General features: G+C 37.8%; 1 protein-coding gene across 1 annotated transcript in view; it reads left to right on the forward strand.

Moving 5' to 3' along the window:
• CLSTN1 (calsyntenin 1) overlaps nt 1-21,163 on the forward strand; it is a 41,216-nt gene that overhangs the window by 7,803 nt on the left and 12,250 nt on the right. Inside the window, exons 2-10 of the mRNA XM_059829853.1 lie at nt 2,318-2,440; nt 10,139-10,168; nt 11,594-11,789; nt 13,923-14,131; nt 15,134-15,283; nt 15,382-15,567; nt 16,740-16,988; nt 18,764-18,885; nt 20,369-20,531. Of these exons, the coding sequence (XP_059685836.1) occupies nt 2,318-2,440; nt 10,139-10,168; nt 11,594-11,789; nt 13,923-14,131; nt 15,134-15,283; nt 15,382-15,567; nt 16,740-16,988; nt 18,764-18,885; nt 20,369-20,531 (1,428 nt within the window). The remainder of the gene's footprint in view (nt 1-2,317; nt 2,441-10,138; nt 10,169-11,593; nt 11,790-13,922; nt 14,132-15,133; nt 15,284-15,381; nt 15,568-16,739; nt 16,989-18,763; nt 18,886-20,368; nt 20,532-21,163) is intronic.

Raw genomic sequence — 21,163 nt, forward strand, 5'->3', positions numbered from 1 at the left:
TGGAGGGTGCCGCAGCAGTGTACTCCTCTGGGTAAATAGAAGAACGTGGCTGACATTTAGCTGGCTATTTTGTACACTGAATATTGAAAGCATGCCCGTGTGAGCGTATTGAAGCAATAAAGATAGCATTGCCATATTGAGTAAAACCACACGGCGGTAATTAAACACTGTTTGCATTAAAATAGTTTGTTGTGAGTTCTCTCTTGCTGCATTATTATGTGTGAAGATATTATATCCTGTCTAGCCGTTGGTTGCTGCTAACCAGTAAAAGATTGCAGATGAAAGCATATTGGGAGAGTATTATGGTTTCCTGTATGAGTTCTCTACCTCTAAGTTTAATCATTTAACTGTCCTTTTATCACTGTTTTTTTAATTCCCCTGGGTAAGCATATGACAGACATCATGAATCCATTTTATTTTGCTGGAGAGGCAGGATTCAAAAGTCTTGGTTAGCCTTACATCTCTGCTTCTTTTGACAATCTGCTTATAGAATTTGTTAGAGAGGTGAAACAGCAGGACCCAACTGTGTAGTAGTGTTCTAGCTGTAGTATGTACTTTGCTGCGATTGGACAGGCGTGTATTTCAGAAATTGTAAGTACTTGATCTCGTGAAGACCAAAATCTGGGTGATGTCACCTGTTGGGTGCTGTTTGGTGTGTTTGTTACAACCTCTAGCAAAGCATTTCTTATGTTTGACTATACATCATTTGCCGAAGATGGCTTGGTTTTGTATGGTAAGGAGCAGTTTTCAGGCCCTCTAGATGAATGTTTTCCATAGGTTCTAAGCAGCTAGATACGTACAACCTTCCAGAATTGGATCTGGGAAAATAGTATTAATTTAAGAAGCAAGAGTGCGTGGTAGCCTAAGAGGTGTTTTGAAGTAGCAGATATACATTGCCCAAGACAATTTAGGGGAAACTGATGCATGTAGAACCTCAGCATGAAGAGAGCCAGACCAAGAGAAACAATATATTTGACTGTCAAGAAGAATTAGTCGTTACACCACGTACAGTGTACTACGAGCGGTATTTATCTTTGGAGAGCATAACATAAAGATAAATACTGAATAATCAAGGTGCTGTCCCATTAGATTGTCATGCAGTATAGTAGATGAAAACCTAGTAGATAACATATGATTTTGTCTTGCGTCTTTCATGATGTACTAGGAAAAAAAATTTTGTAAGCTGTCAAGGTAAGATACTGCATTTCTTTGCAGCAGAGGGAGAAAACCAGTCATCTTAAGTGTGCTCAAGTGATGGATTTACAGATTCTTCTATGAAGAGTTAAAGAATGCTTTTATAGGTGGTCTTTCAGTGGAGTTCCCCAGTCTCTTAAAGCAACTATTAAATAAGTGAGATAAAAAGTAGTCAGTATTTTACTCCGATTTCAAGACATTCTATTAGATGACAGAAAAGGCCTGAGATTTTGGTCCCTTCTTCCAGTAGTGTTTGGAATCTGCATTAGGCATATGTTGAGTTAAAGAGTACAAAGTTCAAGTCCTCCAAACCCAGAAGGGCCTGGAACGCTTGCGTTGCCTCTCTGCGAAGCTGGTGTCTTGCCCTTTTCGATTGCCTCTCCTCTCTCTCCCTTTCTTGCATTTTGCGTAGTTCCCCAGCTTCAGCAGGACTCCTGGAGTCCTCCTTTACCTGGGATGCCATAGAAATGACTGGTAAAACTGATAATAAAGGTTCCTAGGTATAGATCTTATACTGGGACAGAAATGGCTGTCGCTCCCTGTTTGTTTCCTCGGCAAGCGTCCTCAGGCCTTGTGTAGAAATTAGTTAAGTTTGATCTCTTTTCCGCCTGTTCTCTTAATGATAATAAAAAACCCCGTACAAGACAAAATGCCGAAACTAGAAAAAGCCTTCATGTTCCGAAGAACAGTCCACCAACTGGGTCCCAAATTTTCCAAGTTGGAGGGAAGTAGAGTGTCAGCAAACCCTCGTGTTTCACGTTGGCCAGTCTTTTTTTGTCTGGTGCTGAATACAGGTTTTTCTACTGTCACGTTTGGCACTGGTGACAGCGGCTCTCCATCACTGTTACAAGGTTTTTGAATTGTGCTTCAGGGGCATCTTAAATCCCAGCATAGTTAAGAAATTAATTTAGATTCTCTGAGTTACTTTTGGAAAGCCTACCGGGACACCGAACTCTTCTGAACGCACTTAGCCAGGATTTTGTCTCAAATTTTTTAATTTAGTAAAATGCTGATTCAGATTTAGAAAAACAAGAGAGGAAAATATTGAAATCGGTATTATTAAGCATTTTTTAAAAGTCGTCAGTTTCAAACGTTTTGACTTTATACTTTGTTTTCCTTTCAGTTAACAAGCATAAGCCATGGATTGAAACAACCTATCATGGTATAATTACTGAAAATGATAACACCGTGCTCTTGGACCCCCCTTTAATAGCCCTGGACAAAGATGCACCTCTGCGTTTTGCAGGTAAAGAATTCATCTGCATTTCTTTTTTAAGAAGTGGAAATGCTTTCTTGATGACAAATGCTGTGTGTTATTTAGTGTGTTTTCCCTAACAGTACCATAAAGTTTCGGAGCTTTTAGACCCTAGGAAACATTTGTGCGTGGACCAAAGTTTTATTTCATATTTATAGCTGTAAATATACAGCTGTATCCAACTATCCAAACCAGAGGGTACTCTATATTGCAGATATTCCATGCTGCTTTCAATTTCATGTGTATATGTTAATTTTTCTGATTTTTCTTGTTTTTTTTCTGCATCGTGTCTAACCTTTTCCTCATTCCTCTGGATTCCACATTTCACAGCATTCAGTCTGGGAGTTCTGAAACAATTATTTTCTTATTGTACTCTTACTGTACTCTTCAGAGAGTTTTTGGTTTTCTTAGTGTTTTTGATTTGTGTCTTAATAGATTGGAAACAGTAATTAGTAGACTTAAGATTGCATTTCTTCTGTGCAGTATTTGGAGTGAGAATTCCTGTAGAAATCTAGACTTTCTGTGATAAGCTTGCTCAACAGTTTGAGGTATTCTAAAAAATGGACGGCCTCTTCTACCTGAAGAAAAGGCCTTTTCTCCTCTCACACAGAATATAGAGAATGATACACAAGCCATTTGCAAAACGTAGGCTAATTCTTCACTTTCAACATAGGACTGACAGATGGCAAACTTCCACAGTAGGTGGTTTTTTTTTTGGAAACTACTGTTTAAGAATACTGTATTCATTAATTGGATGCAGTGTTATGGAAAGTGCGTTTTTTGGTTTGACAAAATATTAGAAAACTGTGTTTGAAGAATACCATCGGGCATCTGCAGGTATTTAAATTAGTTGTAGTGGATAACACAAGCTTAAATTAAATACATGCAGAAGCTTACTTGGTTAAGTAAAATTTTGGAGTTAACAATCCTAGTAAAATACCTAGAGGATGTGGCATTAGCCATTTTTGGGAACATTGCTTAGCCTGACTTCAAGGAGGAAGTGATAGAAAAAGAGAGTGATTAAATTAACAGCCATTTGAAATGTTCAGCACGCTGACTGTGTGGTGTGCTGCAGTATTATGGCAACTCGGTCACAATTTCTTAAAGTGGTACTTAAAGTAACGGTTTTGTTACATTATCATAAGGCTGTAATTATCTCCAAGGCTGCCTTATAAATTCAGGAAGTTCAGAGAGAATGGTAAACCTCTGAAATTCAAACTTTCTGATGTATTAGATAGACATGGCAGAGGCTCTTAAGTGATCTTAACTGGAAATACAACTGCTGTCCATGAACAAAAAACCTTGTCATTTCCAAATGACGCTTGTGTTGGTATACACAAAACCTGTTAAGTAAAAAGAGGTATAGGAAGGCTAACTTGCGCACTTGGTGATTAGGAGAACATGAATCGCCTCTTGCAGCTCTTAAGTGCTTTAACTATAGGCGCTGGTAGTTTGACAGCATTGAACAGATTTTGAAAATGGCAGTTTTATACCTCTTCGTGGATAGTAAAGTTTTCTTGAGTGCTGGATATCATTAAGCTTTAAGAAAGTACAGGTAGAATATCTTCAAATATATTGTCAAATTCGCAGAGGAAAATCCAACGTCAAAGCGTCGCTTCAAATGAGACTGCTTTTCCATTGTGTTGATCTAAATTGTATAAACCTGCTTTCATTTAATGAACATTTTTAGCAACTGGACGTTGGTTTCATTAAATGTTTGTATAAACATTATAAATTTTGGCTTTCAAAAACTAACAATACTTACGCAGCAGCAGAACAATGGATTTAAAATAGTTAACTTGACGTTAGTGTGCTACACTCAGGATTTGTAAGGAAATTTTCCTTGATATGACTCTGTTGGATTTGAATTGCGTAAATTTTAAGTGACCATGGGAATCTATAAAAGTATTAATCTGCCATTAAATGGAACAATACTTGAATTTGTCTTTGAGGAGACCACATGTGGGAGTGGTGTTGAATCAGCATTACCAGCTCTAGTTGGTGGTGCTGTGGCCATGTCCTAGAACGGAGAATAGCATTGCTATTGTCCGGCAGCATCGATGTGGGTGTTTAAGTGTGAGAAGCCCATTAGATCAGTGACATGTTTTCACAGCAAAACAAAGGATTTTCAGGATTAAATGGCTGTTTCAGCCCTAACTGGTATATTCCTACTTATAAATCAAATTTATTCATGCTTCAAAAGGTTGGATATTTTAATTAACTGTGCCCCTTAGCTGAGCTGTGAAACTTCTGAACTGTCTGCAGGTTTAAAATATTTTAAATAGAGCTTTTTGCTTCATTTCATTTTTGAACATGTCCAAACATCTTGAAGCTAGTTCATTTAAATGCTTGTAGTACGTGAACTGTGGGGCAAGTAAAAGTAGTATTTAATTGCTTTGCTCACTCAGTGCTGTGGGTAGGATCCTAAAATTCAGGTGTGGAAAAATAAGTAGGGTTACACAGACATTTATTTCTAGGGTAATTTGTATGGTTTTACATCTGAAACTACACACTTCTGAAAACAGAGTTTGAATATAGTCGTGCTGTATGCTATGGCTATATATGCTATATATGAATAAAGTCACTGCCCGATGCATAGAGACCCTATGGAATCAGTCTTTTGTACTATGATTGTTACAGATCTGCTTGAGAAGACAATGACCATTCATTCTCCTTCCTCAGTGAAACTTTTTTACGTTACAAATTGAGTCATGTTGGAATTTGATCCTAAATGGTTTTTCTGAAAAAATATAATAAAGGACAGCTACATTTTCTATTGTACATTACAGTAATTCGTGTCTACAATGTTTAACATCTGAAGCGCTCAGGATGGATTTCCCCTTTACTATGCAAAAAAGAACTGAACTTTTATTGCATTTGAAACAAACAATACTGTATCTGGATGCCTTCACGTAGCTGAATGTGTTTTGTTATGAGAGTAAAATGCATTGTCTTGCTAGCAAGATGTTTGAAATGCTTCCCTTGTGGAAGGAAATGTTTCCTTGGTTTTTTGATGTGCCTGTAGTAGGTTTTTAATCCCTCTTCCCCCATCCCACCCCTAGAGAAAACCACTTCTCAGCCACAATAATTTATTTTCCCCTGACTAATCTGGGATGCAAGAAGTGTTTTTGTGGGGGTTAGGAATTTTTTGACTTAGAGCATGCATATGCTTAGAGCTGTGAAAATGATCTTGCAGAATCTCTATTAATTCTTTAAAAAAACCCAAACCAAATCCACCAAGCCTTTCTGTCAGCCTCTCCCCGGAGGGGTGTGGGGTTCCCGTGTTCCGGTGGGCGAGTGCTGATGCCGTGTTTCCACGCCGCACCACCAAGCCGTGTTTGTTTAGGGCAGGGAGCTGTGCTGACGTCCTGTCTGCTGCAGGGCTGTGTGTAATGCAGCGCTCAGCTGGATGACGGTCCTAAAGGAATGACATGTAGAGAAGGCGAAGGACGCTGTGTAATCGAACAGATAAAGATTTTTGATCGTCACATCCAATGAGTGATTCAGTTGCACAGCCGGCTGGCAAACCTAAGAGGAAATTTAGTTGCGATAGTATTTCAGCTGTTTTTGCATCAAATTTAAGGCATGCGTGAAGTGACGTTTTGTACCTGTCATGCATACAAAATCAAACTGAAATAGAGTTATCACTAGTGATGAAATTTAAAATCAGTTCACTTCTTAACAGTTTTGTATGGTGCTAAGAGACCTTGCTGCCTTTCAATACTTAAAGGGGGCTTATAAGAAAGATGGGGAGAGAGTTTTTAGTAGGGCCTGTTGCGACAGGACAAAGGGTAATGTTTTTAAACTAAAGGAGGGTAAATTCAGACTAGAGATAAGGAAGACATTTTTGACGCTGAGGGCGGTGAAACACTGGCACGGGTTGCCCAGAGGGGTGGGTAGATGCCCCATCCCTGGAAACGTTCACGGTCAGGCTGGATATGGGACTCTGAGCAAGCTGATCCAGTTGAAGGTGGCCCTGCTCATTGCAGGGGGCTTGGACTAGGTGACCTTTAAAGGTCCCTTCCAAGCCAACCCATTCTATTCTATGATTCTAAGAAATACTTGTTTAGGAAACATTCTACGCGTATTGAAATGGGAGGCTTTCCTGAAGGCTTTCCATGATCCTCGTGTAGACTGCTGCTTGGTTAGAGCTGGGAGAACATACTGCCTCTCCTTCTGTGGAATGGCAGTGTGGAGGGATAGCCGACTCCAGAGCTTGAAGACTGCCTAGTCAAATACTTTATGTCCAGTTTAAATATCTTACGAACCTTTTTTGTAACTGTATAATATAATTATTTTACATCATTATATCATAACAGTACAGAAAGAGATAAAACAGAAAAATGAACAAACCCTTAAAATTCTACCAAATCCTCACTGTCTTTTGATTGTGCTACACTAGAAAGGAGAAATACAGAATGCCTTTAGGTTACAGGATTACCATTGTGTTTTCTGGCTAACATAAGTTCCACAAACCTGTGCTATCTGTAAAATGAAATGTTTTTTCAACTGTAATTACAGCTGAGTGAAACACTGTAAAGTTCTATCCTAGTTACAGTTTATTTAGCTGAATGGTTTGCAATGTATCAATTATAAACTAACTTACAGATTGATCATTCTGTTCTAAGATTAGGAGAGGTAGAAGTTTATTTTGGTAATGTATCTCAACTTCAGAATGGAATGAGAAGAAGCATTAAGCATGTTAGACATTGCATGAAACCTTAGGGAGCATGGTGTGGGACTAAGCTTACTCAATGGCAGTGAAAAAAATTCACTGCCAAGAATTCTATAATCACAGAAGAGCGTTACTGATACTATATAAATATATGCATTTTATAACTGAGGTGAAAAATGAATATCATCTGTGTATGGGAATATTAATCTGTAAATTGTCTTGCCTGTCTTGAAACAGCTCTGTAATAGTCTGTAATATATATTTTTAAGAAGGGAGGGAGAGCTTTAATTTTTGAAATATTTTGTACTTTAGAGAATTACTCCTTTTCGCTTCTTTGCACTGCAGAGACACTTTGAAGAAGGGAGCTTAAAAAAAAGCCTATTAGGTTGAGAGCTCTGCATTTGCTTATTTACAGCACTTATATCATAAGTAACACCATGGTTTTTATGTATTATAACTTTTTCAGTCGCAAGAACCTTGGCTGTGTAGTAATAAAAGGGCTTTTTGTTAATCTTACTAGTGTGAAGTGGAAAATACGATTGTATTGAGGCAGTTATTGTTCTGAGAAACATCCGGCAGAAGTTGAGCTGTAGTACACCTCGAACTGAAGCTTTACACCTTAAAAAGCCTCTGGAGACATTCGGATGTTTACTGGAGAGCTTGCTTATGTCTTGTGCTCAGGAGCCAAGAATACAATGCCTGAACTTCCTAGCAGCCAAACTGGTATTGGTGCCAGAGTTAAAGGTCACTTCAGATCACAGAATCACTAAGGTTGGAAAAGACCTGTAAGATCGAGTCCAACCATCAACCCAACCCCACCATGCCCACTAAACCATGTCCCGCAGTGCCTCATCCAGACGTTCCTTGAACACCTCCAGGGATGGTGACTCCACCACCTCCCTGGGCAGTTTATTCCAGTGTCTCACCACTCTCTCAGTATAGAAATTTTTCCTAATATCCAGCCTAAACCTCTCCTGGCGCAACTTGAGGCCATTTCCTCTTGTTCTGTCACTCGTCACTTGGGAGAAGAGGCCAACACCCTCTTCTCTGCAACCTCCTTTCAGGTAATTGTAGAGAGCAATTGTAGAGAGATGGTAAAGAACTGGCCAGTTTTTAAACAGCCTTCCCTTCTCCCAAGTAGGTAATTGCTGCATTAATACACTTCTCCCTCTTCTCTCCGTTATCAGCCTTTCTGCTTTGATGTTCCCTTCCATGTATTTTTTTCCTGTGGTCTTAATGTTTCACACACAATGCTTGACTCTGGAGGTGAGAGTTACTGGAAGGCGGCAGGGAGGTGGGTGTGCGGGAGTAAGAGATGTGGAATATTTAAAAGCTTGCAGTTGGAATGTCGCTTCTGGCTCATCACTGGTGTCAGCCACGAACCTAAGCAGTCTAAAATGTTCTTGAGTGATCCTATTGCCAAAACATGTTCAAAACCGGGATTATATTTATATCCTGTGTAAGAATAGACTGAAATAAATGATGTGGGTGCCACAAGAGGCAGCATGCTTGGTGCATTAAAATAAAGAGCTGATTATAAATCTAGGGATTACCTGAAGTGAGTTTCAGGGAGAACCTAATGAGAGCTATTTCAGAAACTGGCTCCTTTTAACGTGAAGGACTACAAATCCTGATACATTAGAAGGTATTTTTCCTTAATTATATTTCTGCTTCAATATTAAACTGTAAATTTGCCCTTATAAGAAAAATATTTCTCTGTAACTATAGCACCTCATCTCTTTTTAAGGCCACTCGAGAATGGAGACTTGAATGACTGTGTTACTGCAAGTTGTTTGAAGTATGTGAGAATTAACAGGAGATCAGCTAGAAGTGATTTTAAGGGGACAGGTCTGCTTTCTTGTACTGGAATTCAGGTCAAAATGACAGTAATCAGGAAAAAATAATTGATGTAGAAGGTGGTAGTTTGGGTGTTTAACAAATTATGATTTCCAGGGGAGTGAAGAACAGGGTTAACTGTCTTTTCATTAAAACTGTGAAAGCATTCCCAGTGCCTGTCACAGTCGTCTAATACCATTGCAAAACTCTGTTATAGCTGAGATCTCCCTGTGAGCATGGAAGATCGGGACGCTGCGGAAGCCTGTACTTGTCTGGGGCGGCTGGAGGGGGCGAGGCAGGCTGCTCTAGGGCATCCGCAGCGCGAGCGGAGGAATGTGTTTGAGTACCTGAACCTCCTCTGCCTAGCGTTGCAGTATTTCAGCGGTAGAATAAAATGATAGGAGCTGTCGGTTGGTTGTTTAACCTGGAAAAGCAATATGCTGCTGGGAAAATGTATAGCTCCCCCTCCTCCCCCCCATTTCTTACATTAAAGCTTTTATGTTCGGTAGGATCACAACTTAACGTGTATGTTTTTTAATCATGAATTATGGCAATACTGTCAAGTTGAGTTTGATGTAGAATTTAAATTTTGCAAATGCTAGGTGTTGTACAACCTTGACCGATAAAAATTTATGTGAAAACACAAAAATCCCATGACTATTTAAATTTTTTTTTTTTTTTCTGGAACTCAAAAGGGAAATATATGAAGTTTTTTAATTGCAGAAACATGATGGTTTCAGTATAATAGATAAAAGCCTGTTCAAATTATTTAACATGTCTTCTTTAAATAGAATAGTACAAATAAATTCTGATGAAAATTCTACTTTATGGATAGTTCTTCATCAACGTGGAATTTTGAAAATATCTTCTGTTTAGCAGTTGGTATTATTAAAAACAAAAAGAAAGAAAAGGGGGGAAAAAAAAAGAAAAATGCCTTTTGATAAACTTAATAAATACTTCAAAATTCTACAAATGACAACCTGGAGTTAAAAGATTAAATCGTATTTAACATAACTAAAACTCTAAAATGGTAACAGTTACAGCAAATCACCACTGGAATTTTAAAATACAATTTTTCCAAAGCTTTTCTGTGTAATGTGTGCCTCTTTGCCTTTTCCTTATTTGCTCCCTTTCAACTTTTCCTGTTACTGACTTGGGTTTATCTTTTCTCCCTTTAGAGAGTTTTGAGGTGACAGTCACCAAAGAAGGTGATAAAGGGTTCTTTCTATCCCTTTTATGAATATTAACCTACTAACTTTGGTTATGAAATGGGGAATCAGCACTTAAACAGAAGATCCTGTCATGCTCTTTTGTCCCATTTATTCTCCCAGTTTTTTTCTATTTTAAAATATATTGATAAAAATGTTATGTAACCAAACCCTCGGTTAGAAATATCTGTAAATCAGACATCCATTTGAACCATTTGGGATTATCGTACATTGTATGGACGCTGAAGAAGTTGGTTTTGGGGAAATTAGTGTTTTCTGATATTTTGACTGATAGCTTACTTCTTTGGGACATCTTAAGTTTTTTCATATTCTTTGTAAAGTAACATTTAACTGCTGAAGCATTATAACACCTTCCCTGCAGTACACTTCCTTCAGTACGTCCTTCAGTAGCTTAAAATCTGAATGGAATACCTTTTTTTGAATACGTCTAGACATGTTTACAGCAGGAGTGCATTCTTGGTACTATGATACCACTGCAACTAGAACAGCAAAATGTTGGTGTAAGAAAATCACCTTCTAAACGTAACAAGTTATACAGGTAAAAACACAGTGTAGGTGATCAAACTGTTTATTGAGTGGCGTTGGTTAGCACAGCTTGGTGTGCTGGGCTCACGCCGCGTAACGTGCTGACAGACCTGGCTGTGCCAGCAAGGGGTCTTGTAGTGTAATCTTAGGCTTAGATGTGTTTTAAAATGATGTACCAAGGACTTCTCTTGCGAGTTTGTTAGGATGAAGAGTTTGAATGGAAAGGAAAGCCTACTAAATCGTTCCATGTGGGAGCTTCCTTGACTAACGTATTTGGTCTCTGTTAGTAGGTAGCTGTTGAAATGGATGCCTGAGAAGTTGGTATTTCTACCTTTCTCATTCAGTAGTTTATTTTGATTCCCTAATTTTAGCCAGGTACATTGCACAGGAAGACTTTGTTCTTTGATCTGTTGACAGAATTTCTGTAATTATGGTGCTGAACCTGTACTTGAAGCTTTTTCATCCCTTGACTTGTAACTGTGCATTTTAACCTTTTGCTCTGGTCAAAATAAACAAGCTGCCCAGCTATTCCCGGTGGCTTGGCATAGAAGATATTACCAGTGGCCTTGGCTGTATGCTCTCATAAGATCTACTCTTGCCCTAGAGCTATCTCAAGTACTCCTGTGAAATGCCTGTCTACATTTCTCTTTTTCTCTTTTGTATTCCTGCATGAATGGATGCAAAGTAAACAAGTTGCTTGGAAGGCAGACGTATGCTTCTTTTTACTAAAGTTCCCAGAAATCACCCATTTTAAAGCACAGTGCTCTTGCTTTGTCCACAGACCCTCACAAACCCTTGGCTGCAAAATATTTCGTCATTTATTTTAAAAATGTGTAATAATTTTGTCCAGTTCTAACCTCTCTTACTTTGAATCTATAGGTGAGATTTGTGGATTTAAAATTCACGGGCAAAATGTTCCCTTTGAAGCAGTGGTAGTGGATAAATCCACTGGTGAGGGAATAATACGCTCTAAAGAAAAGCTTGACTGTGAGCTACAGAAGGACTATACGTTCACCATACAGGCCTATGACTGTGGAAAGGGACCAGACGGAGCGAATGCGAAAAAATCCCACAAGTAAGTAAACCTGTGGTGGGCTGAGGGGAAGTTTGGTTTCAAGCCGTCTTCTGCCTCGTGGTGATTTATGGTCTGTGTATTTAGAGTAAATGTAAACCAAGTGTTAATACTGGAAGTCTTTCATATAATGGTACTATAAATAGCAGCAAAATGGGAATGAACTGTTTTGACATCTCTTTAGCTGTGTTCTAGATGATACTGCTTTATCCCTTGATGTCTCTGAATTAGAAAATAGTGTGGGGATAGAAGCAGGAAAACTGTTGATATAGTTAAAATCTGGTTTGAGTTGATACAAAGAGCTTGCATGGGATACCAAGCCTGGACGTTGTTTCAGAATTCAGTTTCTGAAAATGAAAAACAGGTTCAAGAAGTCAATCTGTATTAAACTTGACAAACCGGAAAAGAATACATGCTGCTGTCATTTCCAGACAGCCTCACCAAATAAAGCAAGATCAATAGCGTAAGGTTCATCTCTGCCTAGATTAAAGAATGGGAACAAAGCAATCTTTAGCTAATCTTTCTCTAAAGAAAAAACCACAACGTAAATGCTCTCTAGAAAATCCATGTGGGAATAGCTGTTTAACACCCTGGTGTAAACATCTGCAGAGCATGTGGACTATTACTGTTTGTGTGAAGCAAAGAAGGGCGTAAATAAGACGAGGAGTAGACTAGCAGCAGTCATCTTGGTGACAAATCCAACCTTGTTACTCTATAGCTGTATGCTTCAAATAGGCAGGAGAAAGTTATCTCCTCAAGGATTACACTTACAGAAAATAGGTATGCCCTTAAATTCTATTTGATGTTCAATTTGTCTTTTGAAGAAAGATTTCAAAGAGAAAGATGGCAACAGAAGGTTTGTCGGGTTGGCTGGAATTACATTCTTTGTTCAGTTTGATAGTGTACAGTTCCTTCTCCGCACTGGGGAACTTAACTATGTTTTTCTACCTGTGTTGGTTAATTGAGATACAACCTTTCTTCTGATGGGTCTAGTAAAAATTACAGTTATTCAAATTCATGGATACATAACGAATCAGTATGGATCTAGCAGCATGCTCTGCAACTCTTCTTTTCCCACAGCAGGATGATGGGTTTCCAAGACCTGCGCCTACAAACCACAGTTGAAATTTCCCTTCTCCATGGCTGTCTGTGTTGTTTTTTGTGGCTTTTAACCATCTTGGAGTTTAGTTCTTAAAGTCAGGAATATAAAGTGTGTTTGGTACAGAAGACCATTTTTTGTGGCATTTATTTAGCACACAGGATAAAGTAAAACCTTAAAGATTTTTTTTTTTTTTTTGCATAAGCATTAGAAAACTTTTGCTTTTATGGAAGGACTGTAGTGTTTGAATTCTTTATTAGTTTACATTCGAGATACTTTTTGTTATTCACCTTTTTTCCTTGATCATCGGCAGAAACTACATTATTTTCCTATTCTGTATATACCAGCAATCAGTGACAAGCATGAAAGGGCGGAATTAGAGATCCAAGCTGTTTAGGATTATCTAGCTAGCTATATGATGTGTTAAAGTGTATCTTCCACGTCTGTGATTCTTCCATTTAAATTGCCTGATCTCCCATTCCTACATCAGAGGAATAAGCCAGTTTTCACTGACGTACACAGCTCAGTACATTATTACCAAATGAAAGCTAATCAAATGCACTTGACTGAGCTCTTAGCCTAAGCCCAGTTTTAACTGTCATTCTTGTTCACATGAAATAAAAATTGGATGTTTATATCAAATAATTCTGACAGCAAGAAAGAACTTGAAGGATTGTACTGTTTTAACAGAAGCCTGGATTGTCACTGCTGTATTTTGTTGTATTTCTGTAAAACGGCGGCAATTTAATAGTTGCCGTGCAAGGATTTGAATTTTAGTTGCAAATAAACAGCAGTAGTAAGCAATAACCTAAAACTACACTGAATTATATAGCAACACACTGGAAAAACATCCACTGCTTTCCTAGTTAGGGTAGTTGAGATTTGGTAGTCTTATTAGTCATTGGTCACTGCTTTCAGGGAGCTTAAATTCGGAAGGATAGCTTCATCTGTAAAAGAGGGAGCTGTCTTATCAGGTTCCCTGCGTGAATGGGAGTTTTGCGATATGTAGGAAACTGACCTTTCTGTTTTATTTCCAGAGCAACAGTACATATTCAGGTGAACGATGTTAATGAGTATGCTCCTGTGTTCAAAGAGAAGTCATACAAGGCAACGGTTATTGAAGGGAAGAGGTACGACAACATCCTGAAAGTGGAAGCAGTGGATGCAGATTGTTCGCCTCAGTTCAGCCAGATTTGCAATTACGAAATTGTAACTCCGGATGTACCTTTTGCTATTGACAAAGATGGTAAGAATACAATGCGAGATGGAGTGGAAATGACTATAATTTGCCACCCTAAGAATAGGACTTCAAACTGGTCAACGTAAAACCACAGCAACCCTGTTTTAACCCTTTCCTACAACGTACTTAAATGGACATGTTCGCTTTAGCCATTTCAATAATGAAAAGTGAGATATCTTTCAATGCCAATACCATGTGCTATCTACTGATGTAAGGAGCAGGTGGTGTGTTGCATGTCTGTTGTTTCTTGTAAAATGCTTTTCAAAATAAAGGAAATATGGTAGCTGTATTATGTTTTAAACCAGCTCTTAGTAGGCTTTATTTTTTTTGCCTGTAGTTTTCTGTTCTGTATTAGGATGGCTTTTGCTAATTAGCTTTCCAGAATGGCATTCTGTGTGTGTGGTTTTCAAATTTGAGATGCTCATATGTGGCTCCAGAGATTACAGTATCATGCATATTGGTTTTGAAGTGTAGTGATTTGTTTAGGTCATTTCCTTTCCGCTGGTGATCTGCGGACCCTTCAAAATCTATAGACTACTTCTAGGGGTTCAAGCAAGCTGATTAAGCAAAGCGCGACAGTTTTTAGTGGGTTTCAGTTTGAGTTTTTGGCGGATCCACATTGCCAGTGGATAATTTTCATGGGTGTGCAAATTTAAAAAAAGTTAGAGAGTCCCGCCATGTGCCAAACAATTTATGTATCAGTTACCACCTATGAACAGTTTCATTTTGAGTAATGTAATACACTATTAAGAGCCTGATTAAGTATATACCTGCTGTTCTCTGTGTGTGTGTGCTCATCTCTGGATTTATGTCATTTTTAAGGATCTGGGCCTGATGTCTGGCATTGAAAAGTCAAATAGTGAAGGGCTAATTCACTTGCGGGTGTGTCTGTTAAAGTCTTGGTACCTGTATGAAGTACGTAGGTTGTACCTAGATGCATTTAATGTGGCGGTGACCCTGAGAAATTAGTACATATTGACATCTGATTATTGCGCTTTTTTGTGTCAGGTTATATAAAAAACACAGAAAAGTTAAACTACGGTAAAGAACATCAGTATAAACTGACAGTAACAGCGTATGACTGTGGGAAGAAGAGAGCTGCTGAGGATGTGTTGGTTAAAATTAGCATTAAGCCTACATGCAAGCCTGGCTGGCAAGGTTAGTTTGATCTCCTTCCTACCTGCTTTTAGCATTTGCCAGTACCTTCAGTTAAACATGAGAGATTTTTAATACTGTTTCTTTGGATAAATATACAGGTTGGAGCAAAAGAATAGAATATGAGCCTGGTACTGGTTCATTAGCTCTCTTCCCCAGTATGCGTTTGGAGACATGTGATGAACCAATAACCTCAATTCAAGCAACGGTTGAACTAGAAACCAACCATATTGGTAAAGGCTGTGACAGAGACACCTACTCTGAGAAATCCATTCACAGACTCTGTGGTAAGAATGCTTTTGTTAAAATAAAGTGATCTCTCTTGCTTATTAGTTTTTCTTGGAATATTATGTTAGACCACAAATCAGTGAGTAGGTATGGTCTTCATTTGCATGTAGTTTCTTCCAGCTTTTTTCCGAGCAATAATGAAAAGCATTAAATTGGCTGAAGGTGACTTCTAAAATAATTCTCAAACGCAATAAAGAATCTTTTTATTTTGCCTCTCCGATAGCTTATATAGACTAATAATTTCCCTCACATGAGATTCATGTTCAAGAGCTGAAAGAATGTTATATATGTGGAGCCATTAAAACCTCTCTGTTTTTCTGAGGCGTGATGGATGTGAAGGATGCAATGTAAGAAATACATGGTGAAAAAGTAGATGAGAAACCCAAGGAAGTGTGGTTTGGAAAAAACCAGTTTACTTGCATCGGTTAAATTTATACTGTTCTTGCCCCAGGAACAAAGGGGCATCCGCGTATACTGCAGTTAAAGGTCTTACGAAAAGTTTCTGAATCCTTTGTAGCCAATACGGAAAAATTGAGATTACAGGACAGATTATCACTGATGATTTATGTCTTCAGCTTCAGTTGAAGTTAGTTGGAAGTGTGGATACGGTGTAACCCTAGAGACCCAGGCAATTCCTAAGCTGTTCCCCGATGAGGTCACTGTGACATTAATGATTTAGGCTTGAAGTGGGGAAAAAACAGCTAGCCAAGTACCTGCTGGGTATCATTGCTCCTGACTATATTATTAGACAGTAATCTGCGAGGGGATTGCTTATGCAGCCATCATCAGCTGGGTGGATATTAGCCTTACAACTAGTACAGTGTCAAGAGAAAGGCAACATGTTCATGGGCCTGAGGGACAAGTGGCATTAATGTAATGGTTTCTGAGATAGAGGCAAAATAAGGTTCTACAGCTGCAGAGACAGTAAGCAAAACAATTTCAATGAGATTAGTTGTCTGCCCAGAAGTTAAATTTATGGATGTCATCGTGATATTAGATGTCTATTATTAGTGCCACATTATTTAAAAGGAGAATTGCCTGATGTGTGATGGTAGTGCATAATCCTGACAGTTGGTGCTGAAAAATTAGTGCTCAGAAAAACAGTTTGGTTTGAAACTAGTGGTGATCTTTTTAGTTTCTACGCTTTTTCATTTGACCATTTTTATTGTAGGTGCTTCTTCTGGCACAGCTGAGCTACTTCCCCCTCCAAGTAGTGCTGCTAACTGGACAATAGGACTACCTACTGATAATGGTCATGACAGTGACCAAGTCTTTGAATTTAATGGCACACAAGCTGTGAAGATTCCAGATGGCGTTGTCACAGTCAATCTGAAAGAGCCCTTCATGATTTCAGTATGGATGAGGCATGGGCCTGGAACCAAGGAGAAAGAGACGATTCTGTGCAATTCAGACAAGACAGGTTTGTCAATACTTCAAATATAAACAGTCTCATTGTTGGGTTTTGTTTGGTTGGTTTTATATGCTGTGGCAGCATAGGTGAGAACCTTAAGTTTTTTCTCAAGCTTAGGTTTTTCTTGGAAGTGAAATGAAGTGGGTTGCAAAACTAACTCTTCATTGTGCTTACTTATAGAGGCACGGCCTTAGATTATCTAGCTTCAGTTTCAATTAGGCAACCTTGTTTTTCTAATTCTTTTCAATTTATATTACACATTTCTTTTTGCCATGGTAGATGACTTATTCTGGCAATGCAGTCTTGATTTTGCATCTCCAAAGATAGCCTTATTCTTGATGCTGCCTAAAATCATTGATACATATATCAGGTTTAGTGACAGCATTTGCTACTGTATCTTTTTTTTCTAGGAGGAGATAATTTCTCTTTCTCCAGTGATGAAGTTTTTTTCCACCCTGTGCATAATGTCAGTCTCTGTGAATGCTACAGACACAAACATTTTGAAGATGCTATTAATAAGAAGGAAATCTGATAACCCTGTTTCCATAATTGCTGTCTAATGAGGGTAAAAGAATTCTTGTCTTTGTTAGCTGAAGCAGTGGATTTGTTCAGTGTATTGGAAAGATACTTTGTTTAAAATGCTACTATATTTTTCAAAGGAAACTACACTGAATATAGACCAAACACAGCTGCCCTCACCCTTAACTTAATTAAATTTTATTTGAAAATAAGACGGATTTAACAGTATTTGTAATATCCTAAAAGCATTTCTTTGAACAGGAGGAAAGTGACTGTCATTCAGAACCAGGTACAAATATTCTCCTCTTTTCCCTACCTTCACCCATTCCTGTTAATCAAAACCCAAAGCTTTGGATTTATGGAAGTAAGTGAACTGGAGAAAAAAGGCAAATTTAAATACAGTTTTTCCTGTTTTAATGTACATGTGAAGCAGACCTTCAAAACAAGTTTTCCTTTTTTATTCCTTGGTTTGACCTAACTATATGATTTTTGTGACAGATAGTTTCTGGTAACATAAATATCATTTGCCATCAGTTCAATGGTATATTATACAATATTGAAAGAGTGGAACTAGGTTTGTTGGAGGGAGGCAATTTAGAATATATTGCACAGGAACAGTACAGTCAGATTTAATGCTGTCAAGCTGATTGACGTGATTTTGTTATTTTTTTCATGCCCTCCTTTCTTGACTCATCCATGCCATGGAATGGATGATGTAGCTAAAATGTGTCTTTTCCTTATTCTTACCTGTTTCTCTAGCATCTCACCTTTGTGTTTATTTTAAAGGTTAAAATTGTAGAGCTTTAGAGCTACAACTATATAGTTTTCTCTCAGGAAAGCATGTCCACCTGCAATCATGTGTACATGTTCCAAACCAGTAATTAGATGCAGTAGAAGCTACTCATTTGTAACAAAAAAGCTCTTCTATTTGCAAATAGAGCTCTTTTTTTTTTTTTTTTTCTCCTCCTCCTGCTGACAGGTTTATCTCTGTGAGTCTTGAATCCTGTGCCTTGGTTTAGATTGGATTTGGAGACAGACATGTCTGTTTATTGTACAGTGTATTACTCACGTGTTGTTCAAGAATGTTTGCCCTAGCTACTCTTACAAACGTTTTGCATTCCTCTTAACATGCCTGATTTACTTCTACATTTGTTTCTTCCTATCAGTTACTTGGGGATTTATCAATGAAATTATAGAACAAGTGAACTTCGTGGAGTTCCTAAGGTTTACAGAAAATAATAATGTTAATTAAAACTCTTGTGCAGATATGAACCGGCACCACTACACACTCTATGTACACAACTGCCGACTTGTTTTCCTCTTCCGCCAAGATCCTTCAGAGGGAAAAACATACAAACCTGCTGAATTTCACTGGAAACTAAATCAAGTAAGTTTGGAAGGATGGTTGGTAGGATGTTAGAATGCAGTGAAAACCATCGGAGACTAAAGTCTCTGATAGTATAATTATTAATAAATACTTTTTGCAACTCCAGACTCCTGATGTCATGTTTTATAGAACCCAACAATACTTACTTTATTCATGATCAAGTATCAGAGAGAGGTTCAGCTATACCTTTTCATCTTGAATATAACATACTGCTTTAGTGGTTTTATTAAACCCTGTGGAATACTCATGGAATAAAGTACAAGTCATTGTCCTGAAAGGTAATAAAATATGGATTTATATGTGAAAATACAAGGTCAGTCTTTTAGCTGTGATGTCACTTATCTTCACTAAATACACTATAAGGTAGTGTGCATGAGAAAACAGGCAGTATTCCAGTTTGTTTATAGCATTAAAGTACTTCTGAGCATGCAACGTTTTTGCAGATCACAATGTCAATAGGATAACAGAAGAAAGTATCTTCTTAATCCTTTTTCACACTGAAATAAAACTTGTGACTTTTTACACGTTGCGAGCAGGAGCTACAAATCAGTTTTCTTAATTAGATTTTACTCCGCAAAAATAGAGTTAATAGGCCTCAGAGGGATGCAGGTACTTTCTGCTTCCTATTTAGAGAGAGGAGTTGTCTCTTTGTATTCTTTCAGTCATGTATTCTTAATTATTTTAGAGTTGAAAGTGAAGGCTGTAATAACTAAACTTTACTTTGGTCCTCCTAAGACCTGCGGAACTTATTTCTATGAATTCATGTTGTTTATGATCATGAAGAGTGAGACAGAAGGGACTAAATATTTTGGGTGCTTTTCCAGCCCTCTGGATCCGAGTGATAAAATAACCCTGTATATCTGTAAATTTGTAAAGGTTCTTTCATTGCTTTAGGTTACTATTACAGGTCTGTTTTGCCAGTTACCTAAACAATGAATTACTTTCTAACATAGCTGACTATATCCTGTTTTCTCTGCAGGGCAACGTATACTGTTTTAATGGTAAAATGCCCAATAATGTCCTTATGGGGAAGATGGTTAGTTTCCAAAAACTAACCAGCTTCCACTATAAATAAATCTGTTGTGGAAGGCTTTTTCTGTATTCAAAATGGTCATGTTTTTCTCTAAACAAATACAGGTCCTTCATTGGGAAATGTTGTATTATAACAGTATTTCAGAATGTGCTTGCATGTAGATATGTATTTTAAATTTAGATATGCTGGTATTAGATACTATAAAAAAGAAGTGAATGGAAATACATGCAGCTTCCTGTATTGGCAATAGAAGAAAAGAAACTATAAACGTTTGACAGTTGGTTTGCTGTTTTCGCATGCGTGTTGTGTGTGAAACATAAAGTATGTCTATACGGGCTTATACGTTGTCAGTATGTCTACATGTATGTATATGCAAAATGTGCATCAGATCAGCTATTTGACTAATTAAAAAAAAATCAAAGTAAAATTTTTAAAACTTTCTTTACTCAGGTGTGTGACAAAGAGTGGCATCATTATGTCCTCAGTGTTGAATTTCCTGCGGTAACTCTTTATGTAGACGGTGTTGCATATGATCCTTTCCCAGTGACTGAAGATTACCCACTTCATCCTTCAAAGATAGAAACACAGTTGGTAGTTGGAGCATGTTGGCAAGGTAACTATTTACAATTGTTAATACTTTTAATGCATTTTTTTTTAACAAAAGCTTTGTGGTTAGCCTAGAAGTGCATAGCAGATGTTTTTAGTGCGTGATTTTTTCTTTTGCCAATAATTTTTGCTCCTAGCTAGTATCGTGTATTTCCTCTTCTAGTAGTTTTTTCCATGAGTGGTTTTTTGCTCGTTGGCCACAGGTGCGTGTGAAACACAAAGCTGCTCACGAAGCAGCATTCCATCAAAAGTGATTTTTGTGGTAACCATGGGAATATAGATAGCTTATTTTTAATAACAGTTGTAAGAGTACATCATATACTTCAGATTACTAAACAGAACACTTTATTTCAAGTAGATTGAAAAGCATATTCTAGAAAAAGTGTTCTTATAAATGGAAGCATGACCAGCAGACAATTCAGCTAAGTAGCACAGTGACGCTGTCTCTTGGATATTTTACCATTTCTGCTTATAAAAATAAACTTAGAAAGCATCTGCTTTGTTGTATGCCAACTGTGGCTTAAAACACGATATTCTGCAAGCTGTAAAATGCTGATTCACGTGCTTTAATACTTACAAAACCGACTCTTCAAAGCTTAAGAATAAGGAGAAGAATACATCTGAACATGGAGGCTGATG

This window comes from Gavia stellata, chromosome 27 (assembly GCF_030936135.1).
Source record: "Gavia stellata isolate bGavSte3 chromosome 27, bGavSte3.hap2, whole genome shotgun sequence".
NCBI lineage: Eukaryota > Metazoa > Chordata > Aves > Gaviiformes > Gaviidae > Gavia > Gavia stellata.